Here is a 15,911-nt window from a genome sequence, read left to right as displayed (position 1 = left end):
TACACTGTGCTATCATACCATTTTATGTACATTCTAACCATGTAACAAAATATGAATTTTATATCAAAGAAAATTGGAATTAGGTAACAAAAATAGGATCGCGCTAAACAAATGCAAGCCAATTATTTATATTATGTATATTATAATAAGAATATTTAAGGTCCAAAAGTTACTTGTTCACTCGTATATTTTAGCTTGCTCCAAACCTGCTTAATTTTTTTTAATAATGGTAAAATTACCATCAAGTCACATTAAACTACTATCATGTATTGTATGCTTGTAATTTATAATATCAATAGATATAACAAAACTTAAAATTATAGTAAACCTCATTGCCTTATCTCGTATCTCGCGCTTGTCCACTTTTGTAATGCGTTTTTACTAAATTTGTACGTATTCACTCTAAAAAATAAATAACTTCGATGTTGACCTTTGTTTACGTAAGAGGCGCGAACAAGCTGAGTAAATTCTCGGCCATATTCTGTATGTTTGCATAGGTTAGTTCTCACGGACATGTTCTAAAAACATCTTGCTTCCTATGAAAGTGACATTGACGAATAAGATTTGATCACGATGTTACTTAATACAAAATTAAACAACTTTCTTTATAATCCATCCTATTCTTATGTCAAACAACATCGTGAGTTGGTAACATTATGATTAGATTGAGACTGTCAAACTAGTCCGTTCTTGGAGTATTGTCACGCAGTTGATTCGATATCACGATGGTCACATGCGTTTCAATATTGTAACACTGCCGATTGTACTTCCTACTATAAATACGATATGGTATTTGTATAGTGTCTTGGCTTTATAGTCTGTTTCAATACAACTTATTAAAAAAATAAGCATTTTTTACTAAAAAATTCACACAGAATTATAAATCAATAACAAATCAAAACATTCAATCAATTAATCGATTTTTTTATTTCGACTGCTATGTGACATTAACTGATTGTCTATGGGCATTGTTTATTATTTATTTGTTTACATTTTCATAAAGTTCTGTTGATACAGACTATTTCTATAGTCCATAGTAGTAGTAGTATAGAGTTTAGGAAGTAGTACTATAAAGTACTACTTTCTAAATTCACTTCCATTACAAAAAAAATATTAACAGCATACATACTCGTATTATTTTTATGATTTACTAAATCTTATCCACGAATTCTTGTGGTTTTAAAGCATATATAACATTTTAATAATTTCTATTGTCTAATTAAAATTACACCGATGGGCACGTTTTGTTTCTTAAATATTAAGCGAATGTATTATAAGTATAAAAGTCCAGTCACATACCTACCGTGTAACGTCGGCAGTATTTGCTCAAATAGGAAGTAATTTTGTGCTTTATTGCGTTCTTCACGCGAATTGGGGCTTCTTAATTAATGTTCGTAACATAGGTACGCTTTCAACTCGAATCAACATCATTACATTGTCAAATTATTTGTATAATTTTTCCTTTCTCCTTCGTGCATCACTATAAATTATTTAAGGAACGTAACAAATTATGGATCCAACTGTGTTTAATTAAATACTAATAGACGTTGACAATAATACATGGTTGGTTTTAAGTCAGCTCTTTTTCCGTTGAGTTGTATCCGGCTTGATTGGCTAACAGAATATTAATAAACTCCTATAAAAAGACAACGAGACAGTTGAATTTTGCAGCTTATTCAATTAATCAACCGTATATTGCAGAATCAAACAACTGTAGTTTGAACTACTGGCCGATAAACGTGGCATAGCGCACATAGTTATTCCATTTGTGTTTGTAGTCTTTAACTTCTTACGAGGTCTGTCCGGAAAGTTCGTATAAAAGTGTTCTGGAATGCGAGAAAGAGGAGTGGGGAGGCCAGGTAAGCGCAGGACCCCTTCCTTATGTCCCTAACAATGCTTCAGTTCTGGTCTGACCGCCGTGCGGTGCGAACTGGCTTGTCACGCCATCTGTGAAGTTACCTCTTAACGAAACCCCGTCGGCATGGAGCCCGCTTCCGTTGAAGAGCAGCGCGTCGTAATCAAGTTTCTCTCGAAACTCGGCAAGAATGGCCGTGAAATTTTTGCCGATCTCAGAACAGTTTATGGGGATGATGCTGTGAAGGAACCAACCGTCCACAAGTGGCTAAAAAGATTCAGAGAGGGCCGAGAAAGCGTTCAAGATGACCCACGTTCAGGACGTCCTTCCACTTCACATTCCGACGAAAACGTGGAAAGAATTCGAACTTGTGTTAATGGGGACCGTCGTTTAACGGTCAGACAGGTGGCTGAAGAGCTTAATTTGGGCAAAACCGTGGTCCACGAAATTCTAAGAAACGAACTTCAAATGAAAAAAATTTGCGCCAAGATCGTTCCGTGAGTTTTTGAGTAAAAATTCCATTACGGTGACCGAACACCCCCCTATTCGCCGGATTTGGCCCCGTGTGACTTCTTCTTGTTCCCAAAAACCAAATTGGTACTTCGGGGGCGGCATTTGGGGGACATAAATGAGATAAAAAAAGCTACGACGGGGCAGCTGAGAAACCTACAACCAGAGGACTTTCAAGGAGCCTTCTCACAGTGGAAACGGCGTTGGCACAAGTGCATTATGTCACAGGGGGAGTACTTTGAAGGGGATAAAATTGATTTACCTGAATAATTGTAAAATAAAATTTTTAAAAAACTTTTATACGTACTTTCCGGACAAACCTCGTATAAGGCGAAGCGACGCGTACATTTTTTACTGATCTTCCATAAATACCGAGATTTTCCTGTTACTGTATTCGTTTTCTGTCTTTATACTGCATATTTTATAGTTACTAACATTAAGACTATTTTCGATACGAAGGTGAATTGAAGGCATTTTAAGAGTTTCCTCCCGAAATAGACACCTTCAGATCCCCTATAATAGAACGTACCAGGCACAGCCATGCACTATGTCACCCCTCAACACATTTAACCCCGCCTGTCATCTTTTCCCTACTATAAACTTTGGTGTAGACTTTGTTAGTCTTAATTGAGGCTTTACTAATGCACATCATTTAAACGTTTATTCATTTCACGATTTTTGATCAATTTTGAACCATGCTTAATATGTAAAATTCAATAGTTCTGTCTAGTCATGATGATAAGTATTTCATAGTAAGATAAAATCGTATCTTAAATACTAGGTACTTCTATTAATCTTGTAAATTTTATTAATTCAGTATCGGTTTTAATTTCTTAATTTTTTATTTGATTAATTTTGTGAATACCTATAAATAACTACACTCTAACATAAGTAGTAGCTGTAGCTAATTGGTACATAACCAGAGCAAGTGAACGAGCCACCATAAATTTGTTACTCATCAACTTTCATTTCAATAATGACCCATGTCTCTACAACGGTGTTGAGATGATGACACATTAGATTAATTTAACTGATTATCATCAATAGCGCTAAAAGTTTTGTACTAACATTAAAGCGGGTATTATATCCGGAGATACAATCGCCAAAGTTATTTAGGCCAGTTGTGGCTCGCGGTGACCATTAAAAATGTCTTCCGTTACAAGTTCTTACATTTATTACAAGCACGTGTAGCGACCCGAGCGTCCTTTTCATAAAAAAAGGTAAATTCCAATATGGCTATTATATTATTTGTTTATTGGTTTTTATTTTGTTACAAAAACAATTTTCAATATTTGTAAATCACTATTTAAAACTGTACTTCCTGTTGCCCTTAAATGTTATTCTCAAATTGTACATCAATCTATTAGCATCGATATATTTTTTAAATTTTGATTATAAAATCATATCAAGTTGATAGGAAATGTTTTCCATTTAGCTTTGGAACCCTAAACCAATTTGTTATTATTGTTAGTGAAAGTACAACAACCTTTTTGATCGCAGCTGTAGTATTTCTGTCTTTTTTATCTACATGTCTGCTTATCTGATACATGAAAAATTTAACAAATTGCTCATTTTATCATCTGTAAATTGGCCAAACAGTGTTCCAGTTATATCAATCTTTTTGCTACAAACACTAACAATATAAATTTTCTCTCTTCAATACATTGTTTTATAATCATTCTTTTAATATTTGCATTGCATTCTTTGATGTAGCACAATCAAGTGTATTGGCATCGCGATAGACAGCGATTCACTTGTACAATAGTGATCGTTAATAAAAACTTGTAACAATTTGTGTTCGCAGCACGTGTCGTCGATGTATTTGTATCGTGTGCCGTGCAGTGCATGACAGATTTAAAGCTTTTCCAGATAAATTCTTAACCGCAGGGTCCGAATTTAACTACTACACCATAAAATAAAACATCCTTGTTAAAACAGCTCAAGGTGTCTACTTTATGATGAAGAATTACTTCCCTGTCGAGATTATAACGGTTCACGTTTCACATCTTGTGAGAAAAAATATTTTATAAATAATACTGAATCTTCAGAACAGACTCATTAAATCACAGATTCTTTTTAGAACATATGTTATTATGCTACTTCATGGAGATCGTTATCTTTAATGATTACCAAAAAATAGGTTTGTACCTATTTAAGACCTAAGGCAACGACTATTAATAAAGGTCAAATTTGTTTTAACAGTTTATGAAAATATTTAACTGCAAAACACGGAAGTTTAAAAAGAACAGATGCCTATATGGATTCTTAAGTTAATATTACGACAACTCATATTAAAGATCAATTGGGAAGATCTTATACTTAAATTGCTTATAACAAATTGGGGTCCGGAATACGGTGAAAGAGTAATTCCATGAAAATATTTCTTAAACATCGATTCCTGATTTTTAAAGCCCATATACAAACACGAGTAACTTTTGGGCAGGATGACCTCATTACCAACTCCTTCCACCTGATTCCGTACAACTTCAGACCATTAGTATTGTTGACAGGCCTGTACTCATAATTGTTCTAGATTCTCTGTTTTTTACCATCTGTACAATGGTAGTGTTCTGAAGAATTACATGATTTGATATCGTCATCGCCTTTTTACAACCGCACTCCTAATCAAAGAACTGGAGTTTATATATAATATATTTGGAACACAAGACTACCATACGCGCATCATGATCATTTTTGCCTCACACATGTAGGTTGTAAAATGAGTTCCCCTCTGAAGATTTTCCCTTGTGTTACAATAAGGGCCTCTTCAAAAAATGTGTTTGCAAATATTTATAAAAACCGGCAACGCACCTCCAAATTAATTCATTCTTCTCATCAGGTGAACTGTCTATTCTTTTGCCTCTATAATAAGTTTGTTTACTTATCACGTCAAATAAATTAGATATACACATATAGAAACTCATAATAATTATTAAGTACGTTAGTAAACCAGAAGACGAATTTTTCTACATGTTGTAACATCAAAAAACAAAATATCGAAATATCGAAAAAAAAAATGTAACGAATGAAGTCTTAAAAATTCACAGCTAAATTATTAAATATAGTATATATAAAAATAATATTGAAATATAATTTTTCCTTTCTTCATTGTTGCTCTGGTTAATGACGTAAATGGTAAAATGAAAGTCGTGTGACAAATTTGATATTACATATTAGAATTTGAATGGCTTCATTTTTCCCAATAAGAAATAAGTTGACATCACCATTTCAAAGAAAGCGGTAAACAAATGCTTTTTGGTCCTGCAATTTTATTTTGTAGATTTTAAGACTTTGTGGTTTTCTTGTCTGAGGAATTTTTAAATGATACGTCTAAATGTAGTGATTACGAGCTACTATTTAAATGTCGAAGATTTAGAGTCACATTTAAATGTATTCTTATAATAGACACGATGATACCCATCAATTAACTTCAATGTTAAGAACACTAGGCTAAACCTAAGAATCCAAATAAGTGTAAAACAATCTTCAAAAAATAATAGAAGCAAATATAGATTTGGACCACTTATAATATAGATATACCCCCTTATTAATAAAAACTAAAACCTTCTACAAACCTATTTTAACTATTACACTGATTTGTCACTTTCTTTCAAATTGCGAATTTAACACAAAAGAAAGAGACAAAACAGTTCAATAGCTAAAATAGAGGTTTTTTTTTGATGGGATAAAATGGTATGGTCCGCCTGCGCTAACGGGATACGCTGGCGGAGCACCCGTGAATTCATCAGGAATTAACCATGATAGTTTCCAGGGGGAACCGCGAGGAGGTCGACCTGGTTGGGTATATTGCTAGCAATGGGATTCTCAGTCTCCATTACTAACAATCCCTTTGCCCCCGCTAAAATAGAGGTTTGACATTTTTATGAATACGGGGCTTAATATATTACAATAATAATACCAAATGGATCCTGAATTTATAGCAATCGTCATACTTTACTATGAATTTACTATGTACAGGTAAATAAATAATAGATATTTAATTAATTAATAGTCCTACTATTATAGTCGCTGTTTGTAATCTCATACAAATTCGGTGATATAACTTTTTTCTTAACAATAATTTGTGTTTATTTCAGATATATTTTTCATATATCTTTAAAAATTTGTCATATAAATAATCATACTTATAAACTAATTATTATGACAATAAACTGAGAAAGGTTCTGATTATAAAATTAATATTTTATACATGGCGTAGTTCATTAGTGGTATAGTCATGCACATGCGCCATTCGAATGCTCTCAAAAGAGATGCGATTGTGCCAGCACGCCTATACAAAGACGGACGATGAGTGTTTCAAACTCTCTATATGAACGACTATATATCATATTGTTAAAATAACGCAGCAGTACCATAGACTGTACAATGAACTATGAGATTTTCATGGCTTATTCGTGCGGTGCTAGTTACTACTTTCCATTAGGCCAGCAGCATCGAATTCTTTGAAGGTAGTTACTAGGAGTATTATTGGGATTCCGTACCTTTAACTTACCTACTGAATTCATAACAATATTGGGACGTTTTTATTAAAAACTACTGGATATACTGGGATCATAGATTTTTCATTTTTTTGCATGTGACAATTTTACCAAATTTGCGACACTACAGTACTTTACAAAGGTTCTTAATGTAATTAGTTTGTTATAATTTGATGAAATTGAATAAAAAAAATCCTTAAATTGTTTAGTATCATATACAGATTAGATACATTCAAAGATTATAATTATTATATTAAAAAAAAAAAGAATGCGATTTCTTTATGACTAAAATCTAAAATTGAAATCTGAAGCTACATGTTAAGTTTTACGTATTTTTTTAAACGTATCAGAATCCATAGAATAAAAATAACTATAATATATTTTAAATACCTACTGTTCACATAATCATAACGTAATATCAATATATTCAAGGCCGCTATTCAGGTTTAGGCAGTCGCCATAAATATAGACAATAAAATAGTTTAACTTTTAATATAATCAAGTAGGTAAATATATAAAGGGATAGGAATGCTGATCTGCGCCTACTGATCGTTATGAATGTGATTATTAGACACGAAAAGGAAGCGGCTACTCAACGTCTACTTAGAATTAATTAGCAGGAACTTCGCTTCGGTCAGTTCGTATTACCTACCAGCAACCTGGTCCAGTTTTGCACTGGTGCAAATTAGGATGTATTGTACATACAAACCTTTCAAAAAAAAATTATAAATGATAGTGAAACCCATATCAAGAAGCATAAGCGAAAAAACTAACGGATGCTAACAACCACTTTGTTTTTGACAATTCAGACACTACATATGTTCTTATGCCTATGTTGTTTTATAAATACAATGACGTATCTAAAATTACTCGTATTTTCCAGGGAGTATCTAACCCCTTAAAAAAAGCACATTATGTACTCTCTGATATCTTTGCGGCATAGTTCAAAACTGTTAGCCTCCTGAAGTGGATACCAGTCCACTGGTGTATTTAAGAGGGTGGGCACGGCCCAGCCGACCCTCCCCTTAAATACGCCTATGGTTTATATACCTAACCTAAATTATTTAATTTATGGTAATATAGTAGTATAGTCATTGTAATTGACCTGCAGTTAAGGTATATGTTACACGATATCTTCGTTAATGTTAAACTAAGTTAGATATTACTTATTGCAATCGAAAAGTTTTCCTTACATCTTAGTCCCGTATATAATTTTGTCACTATTAAAGTCACATTACTTTTTACTTATAAAATTAAGGCTTTTATCTACTACCACTTGCTACCGTCTAAAAAACTCTATGGCTTACTCTAGAGACATATCTCCCAAATTTTAAAACTATTCCTTTAACTCATAAAATACAATAATACTACACTCTACACGACACGAAAACTAATTCTTAAGGTCAGGTAAGCCCCGACCCACGCCTCCCACATATTGTTAATTCATTCACGATTAAGACGAGTTTATAAACATTACATCACCTCAGAGCCTCGTAAAGACTTGGTGTAATGGAGTATTTTTTTTTTTCGGGGAAAATATTATTTTACCCAGACCCAGGAGATCGCGTGACCTAGGTTGTAATTACCTAATCAATATGGAGGTTGTGGCGGGTTACGTCACGATTATACCACTCGCCCTTGTGTTTTTCTGCTTTTTAAATGTAAATAGGTTTTTTTTTATATTCATTACAAATTGTTCGATACCTTTCAACGTATTTGATTGATGATGATAATTTTTATCGAAGAAAATTATACAAATAGATATCTATGTTCATTTAATACGCAATCAATATTCTTCGTGCATGGTTTAAAAACATTGTTTTGTGTTTTTTATATTTGATTACACATAGACAAATATTATAAAGTCATCATCATCATCATGTAATAATCAATTGTAATCAAATATGTAACATACCTGTATCTATTCTACCATGTCCACTTTAGTAATAATTATATAATGTGATAATCATATTGTATCTTCGCTTCAGCTATAAATCTTCAGGTGGCAAGGTGTACCATAAAAATCACAAAATGCGTTGAATATCTGCAATGGCCATGACACGGCTCCTGTTTATAGGTCACCGTTACCACTTTCCATCAGATTAGGAGCCCTATCGTTTGGCGTTCCAAGTGATATAAAAAACGTTAAATTAACAATATACAGAATTCATTAATATATTTTACATTTTAAATAAAGTTATCGATGGACCGCAAATTTGTTAATATGAACTTATTTTCTCAATAATATATATTTATATTGTTTATACCTATTATGTATGTTGACATTATAAGCCTTTTTATAGAAAAATCTCAGCATCAATAATTTATTAAAAACATTTTCTCAATAATATCACAATACTTAATTTTAAAATATATATCACACTCATAGTATATATCACAGTACATAATTTAAAATACTTTCTTATTTCAGCCAAACGGCAACTCCAACAGCAACAATCGTCGAAATCTTCACGGTCACCGTCACCGCCGCCGGAGCTCGAGCCGGAGGCGTCTATCAATGACACATTTAGGCCTTTACCGAGGACACCTCCCCCGACCCGAGCCGGGCCGCCGCCTTCGCCGCCGGTGCCCACGCACCCGGTAGCCCCCGTCGCCCCTGAACCATCAGCACCGCTTCCACTACTGCCGTGCCAAGTGTGCGGACGTACCTTCGTGCCGGAGTCTCTGGCCAAACACGTCAAAATATGCGAGAAGATGACTGTAAAGAAAAGGAAGACTTTCGACTCATCCAGACAGCGCCGCGAGGGTACGTTCTCTGTTACCTCTGTTGCTGCTTACTGTTTGTATACTGGAAATATTGTCGTTAAGGTGATGGGATTTACTAATACACAAGTAATTATATTATTTTATTTGATAATTATTCTATTAAGGTGTACTGTCTTGAACCGGTTAAATTAGTATTTTATTTTGTTGTATGAGTACATACTTATTATATTGCGTGATATTCAATTTTAATATTGTATGTACTAAATTCTATTCCGTATACATTTCTTGTTGTTAAGGAATTGTTTTATTTTATAAGTATTATTTGAGCATGTAATATTAGTTTATTCATAAACATTTTGTTTTTGTGGGTAATAAGGGCTGACTCCGGATGGTGCTAATTGTGGTGAGTGGGTGGTCTCTTTGCGCTATACTTAGCATTTGTTTAGCATTTCTCTAATTAACTGTATCTCGACTTGCTCTATGTGAACTAACACTAACAAACGTCTGTGCGCAATATTAAGTATGTCAATAATGTATAAAGGTGAATTTACAAATAAAAAGTACGAAAACAAAAGCTAAAATAAATCCACCTTTACACATGAAAACTTCAATCTCTTTTAAAAAAAATAACACATCATTTATAACTGATTTAATAAATAAACTTGTCAGTTACCTGTTATAGTAGGTGTGCCACTTTGTAAGTAGCCTACAAAGACAACAGGAATAATCATTTACTTATCAGTAAATAGACAATTGCGAATACCTAGATGGGTGGCGCAACACGTAACTCGCATATAATATTTATGTAAATTGTTCATTGTGGCAAACGGTTGTGTCCCAATGTTAACTTGGACCCTATTTACATAAATTATCTGTAAGTATATTTGTATACTATTTAGCAACACCGCCCACCACAGGTCGTTTTACTGAACAACCACTAGGAACCATGTAACATGTTACTAATTAAATAATTTAAAATGCACGGCTTGTGTCTGTCACGCCCTATTATATTGTGTGACGTTTGAAATGTGTTTGTTTAATTTTGAATGTGGCTAATCATCGAATTAATTCATTTGTTATACATGACACACAATGACAGTAATCTATTTGATAAAATACATTTTCAAATACATAGTAGTGGTGTGTATGCATATTTATTATGTATTTTAAAATTGTTTCATTTTCACAGCAAATATACACAGTGCCTGATAATGCTAGATATTTTTACTATATATTTATATTACGACAAACCACCACAGTGTTCAAACATAAATATGTATAATTATATTATTCATACATTTTATTATTTAGTACGTAAACATTTTTCAATATTTACATGTCTAAGTCGTAATAATGTATGATTGTGTTCTACAAAAAAATCTATTATAGCAAAACAAGTTATTTTGATTTCTAAACTGAACTGATTTCGATAAAATTTCTATGAAACCAGTTTGTAAGTGTATCCTTTTAGATAAAAAAAAGTATTTTCGAAACTAATACGGAATGTAATTCCGTCAGTTACAAACATAAAAAATAAAGTAAATTGAAAACCTCCTCCTTTTTTAATTCGGTTGAAAATCACGACTTTACAAAAGTTTTTTCGCTAGTTTTTGAGAATTTAAATTCGTCACTTATATACATAAATCGAAATGCATAGCCCTGTTTAATTTGCCATCTATTAAAAATAAATCAATTTGTTGTAGATAAATAATAAATGAACAAAACGCTATAAATCTATATATATATATATATATATATATATATATATATATATATATATATATATATATATATTAAACAACATTTATCTCTGTAAATATGATAAAGCGTGCATTAATTAAATACTGTATAATTTACAGGTACAGACCTGGAACAGTATTTGCCAAAGAACTTTGGTCTTCCAGAAAACAGCCCGTTCCTGGAAAAGAGTCCGCCTAATACAGCCAAAGTGACGCCAAAGCCGAAATCGCAATCGGTCAGGAGCGCTATTACAAAGGTAATTTTTTTTAAATTATTTTACTTGGTAACCCTGTGCTGTTGATATACACTGGCGAGGCACCAGTGAGAGATGATAAGTAAGGATAAAGTAGGTCAATTGGTCCATCGTAATAAATATTATATTATACAACAACAAATAAATAAATCAATCAATCACGATAGTTTCTGGGGGGAACCGAGAGAAGGTCGACATGTTAGAGTATGTTGCTAGTAATGGCGTTACCAATTGCCATTACTAATAATCCCTTCTTCCCTCCAAATAAATTATGCAGGTTAGTCGCCAAAGTTATACCAGCCTAGCATTAGGTTATAACAATGTGTCAAATAGATACATAAACTTGTAATTGTGGAAGAAAACAATTTACTTCTAAAACATTCAAAATTAACTTGAGTGTGTACAAATGTTTGCGTCTTCTTTCAATAGCTATTCAGCTATTGAAGGAACGCAATTCCACTCCCTAGCATTCGCTAGGAATTGCGTTCCCCGTGTCTGTTTTTTTCCGATAAATAGATCGATGACAAGCCAATTTTAGGGCAAAAGTGAATAGGCCATAAAGTGAAACTCACAAGTCCATGAATACATGGACCTCTGAGCTTCATCTTCAATCTCTTATTACCACTTCCCATCTTTATATAAGATGAAAATAGAATGGTTACCTCGCCCACGATATCAGTGTACGAAATATGTAATGGCTGAAGGACTATCGTTCAAGTCAAATCCCAAAAAAATATCAGTATACGCTGGTGGGGTAGCAGTGAATTAACGAAGGTGATGCATTCACCAGGAACTACGATGGGATTTCCGAAGGTTTCCTGAAGGAGATCAACTTATTGTTGGCAATGTAGAAGTCAGATCTCATTACTAACATCGTATCCCTTTATTCAGGTTAATCTGGAAACGCTTTATTAGTATAAAAAGTTTGTTTATGATACATAAACGTATGCATATTATCCTCAGCCAATGGCCGAGCTGCAGAAGTGCCCGTACTGCGGTCGCGCGTTCGGGCTGCGTGCCTTTGAACGTCACGTGGAGTGGTGCGCCGACAAGGCGAAGATACTGCCCGCCGCGCCCACCGCTCCGCCACCGCACTTGGCCGACGCGAAACTACGCCTGCACGCACGCACGCAGTACAAGGCCCCGCCCGTCCGTACACGAAGGTACATTCTAAAGATTCATACGAACTGCGAAGAATTACGAATCGTCTTTACATTGCTAACAAACTTATTGAGTGGTGTGATAAACACCTGATGCAAAAGTGAGATGCACAATCGCTCCAAAACTATGCACCCTGTGAGATAATACCCCAATTCTCCTTAATTTAATTCTTAGGGCTCCTACTCTCGTATCAAATAGGGAGGACGGTACTCCCACTAATATGTGATCTCGTAAACTCCTAAAAAATACGTACCTAAGGATCTGTTTTATAAAATAAATAAAATAATTTTAACAGTTTCACATTTCAGTTTTTATATATCAAAATCTATTATTTTTAAGATAATATTAATCAATTTGACGAACCAATGGCCATCGACAACTCACCTCACGCGCTTGAACCTAAATGATCACATATGTGCCGTTTCAGAGAAATTTTCTCCCACGAACGCTTGGGCTGTGGAACGAGCTGCCTGCCGACGTTTTCCCTAGAGACTACGGTATAGGGTTCTTCAAAAAGGGTGTATTAAGGTCTCTTCAGAGTTGGCAAGGTGCACGTGACGCGCCTGAATTTGGAGACATCCATAGGCTACGTCAATGTAGTTTGCCATCAGACGAGCTGTATGCTTGTTTGCTACCTTTGTGCTATAAAAAAATAGATTTTTTTTTTTTATTTTAATTACTGAACAACTAAATATGAAATAAACATTGTATTCCAGATCATCACAGTCTCGCGATAAGGCGTCAAATAGTCGATCTGCGTCCGTGGACTCATCACGCGGTGTATCGCCACCTCGAGAATATGGTGACTACAAACCTGGGAGGACTAGAGCATCAGGTAATTATTAAAATATTCGAAATATCTTTAAATTTTAACCTATTATTATAAAAAGTCTATATATCTTGTCTTTGTTTATGTATGAAACTGAATGTTATTTTTCTAGTAAACTTAATTATAAGCATTCTTCGTTATATATAGAAAAGTCTTAAAATTCAATGGCTTTCAATCTATTCTAAGATGTCCAAGGTACTATTCATATATAAAATCGATTATTTTACTTGCTCACAATATTTATAAATGCATTAACATTGTAATTTACAAGTGCAATATATATATATATATATATATATATATATATATATATATATATATATATATATATATATATATATATATATATATATTTTCTTTCCGTCAGATGGACAATTCTTGTTTGTCATATCAAGTTATATAAAAATAGAAGTAGACTGAATTACCAATATTTATAATACAACTTCAAGTGCACACAGCATTTTAAATAAATAAACTTGTTTAACGCAACAATATCTATCGATCTGTTATATTTTGTTATAATATTATTGTAATGAATTCTGATAGCCCTATCTACATTTGCAGAATCCCTATCAAGCAATGACTGCCAGGATGATCTGTCTCCACATATTCCAGTTATAAGAAATTCACGAAATACACAAAACAATTCTTCAGGCGACGCAAACGTCAAAGCACGACAAGCCAGACTCGCAAGAGATATTAGCAACTCAAGGTAAACTATTGATTTTAAAAATACACAGTTTTATAGTTAATAGCAAATAAGGGGAAAGGAAAGAGGTAGATTTTTATATATATTTGTTTTTATTACATTTTATCTTGAATATCGTTCCTGTCTCCTTGTTTGAAATAAATGGAATCTATATAACTTTTCCTTCCTTTCCTCTATTGTAGAAAACCCCAAGAATCCCATCCACACTCTCCTGTCCAACAAAGCAAAACCGACTCAAATATAAATAAAAAGAACCTAGAATGTCGAAACAAACTAAAAAATAAGCTAAGCGTTAAGAGACTACAGCAACTAAAAAAATTGGAGGAAATTGCCAATAAATTCAATGAAAGAACAATGAATAAAAGATACAACATAAAAACCACAGATAAAAAAATTGTTAAAAGTCAAATACCTATACCTACTAAAATAATTAGAAATGAACCAATTTCAGAAACAAATAAGCAAACCAACGATAAATCTATTTTAGAACAATGTTCTAAGGAATCAAAACCGGCAAATGATATTAAAGGTAAATCATTCAAACAAGCACTAAAAGAATCAATATCAAAAGTTAATACAAAAAATATTAAAACCGCTACTGTAAAACTTAAGGAAAAGGTTAATACAACTAAAAAACCTATTAAACTTGCAAAAGAATGGAGCATAAGTTTAGACAGTCTGGAAGAATGTCAACTGTCTAATAACGAAAAAAAGTGTCATTCGATAGGAATAAACACAGAACTGCTCTGTCCATGCATCCCTTGTGTAATATATGAAAATCCAGAACAAAACAAATCAAATAAACGCAAACAAAATAACGAAACAAATGCCCTTATAAAAATAAACAATATTGTACAAGAACCAAAAATAGAACTACTATACAAAAATTTAGCAATAGGGAGTTCTAGTGATTTACAAATTAAAGTAGATTCAGAGGAAAAATTGAATTTTCAAAATAGTCAGTCACTATTAGAAAGTCCATCCATCTTAGAAAATAAAATTGATCACACTCATCTACTGTACACAGAATGTAATATGACTGATCAAATTATTGGAGCTACTTCAAGGTACTCTGAAACATTGAGAAAAGTTGACAATGATAACATTAATTCTAATGAAAATAACGCTAGAAAAATACGTGATTTTTCAACTGAACATTTTGAAAATAATTATGAACAAGACAATAGCAGTTGTGAAATGCTTGATGATTCCATTGAAAATAAATTTACCAATTATAATGATAATGAGAACAATATAGGTCGACATGGAAGTAGTGACACATATACAAAGTTCACAGAAAATCCCCATGATTTAGAAGAATTCATTAATATAACTGATACGATGATAACTAATCAAACTATAGAACAAAAACATGCTATGGAGATGGACATTGAAACTTTGATTACTCCAAAAACAAATTCTATCGAAGCAATTGACACAATTATTTTAGATGTGTCTTTAAAACAAGGCAAACGTAACTTCTGTGATACTCTCGAAGAACTTAAAGATAATTTGAATAAACTACTTGATGACTCAAATAATAATGAATTGTTGCAGCTTGATCAGAATTCAATAAAAGAGGTTAATGAGAAAAGAAAAGTTTGTGATATGGAACATATAACAGTGTA

At 33.0% G+C, this 15,911-nt stretch overlaps 1 protein-coding gene across 6 annotated transcripts in view; it reads left to right on the top strand.

The window, feature by feature from the left end:
- Positions 1-15,911, top strand: part of LOC113516026 (putative uncharacterized protein DDB_G0277255) — a 47,939-nt gene that overhangs the window by 27,906 nt on the left and 4,122 nt on the right. For 4 of the 6 annotated variants that reach the window (XM_052901024.1, XM_026900360.3, XM_052901022.1 and 1 more), the window contains exons 2-6: positions 9,296-9,631; positions 11,451-11,587; positions 12,548-12,747; positions 13,462-13,580; positions 14,139-14,286. In XM_052901024.1, the coding sequence (XP_052756984.1) occupies positions 9,296-9,631; positions 11,451-11,587; positions 12,548-12,747; positions 13,462-13,580; positions 14,139-14,286 (940 nt within the window). Of the gene's footprint in view, positions 1-9,295; positions 9,632-9,766; positions 9,995-11,450; positions 11,588-12,547; positions 12,748-13,461; positions 13,581-14,138; positions 14,287-15,911 lie in introns of those variants that run through there. The other 2 variants (XM_026900365.3, XM_052901025.1) reach the window with 2 other exon arrangements.

Source organism: Galleria mellonella, unplaced genomic scaffold, assembly GCF_026898425.1.
Source record: "Galleria mellonella isolate WM207_F2 unplaced genomic scaffold, CSIRO_AGI_GalMel_v1 utg74, whole genome shotgun sequence".
NCBI lineage: Eukaryota > Metazoa > Arthropoda > Insecta > Lepidoptera > Pyralidae > Galleria > Galleria mellonella.
The sequence above is the reverse complement of the archived record's forward strand: the minus strand, read 5'-3'. Positions and strand labels throughout refer to the sequence as shown.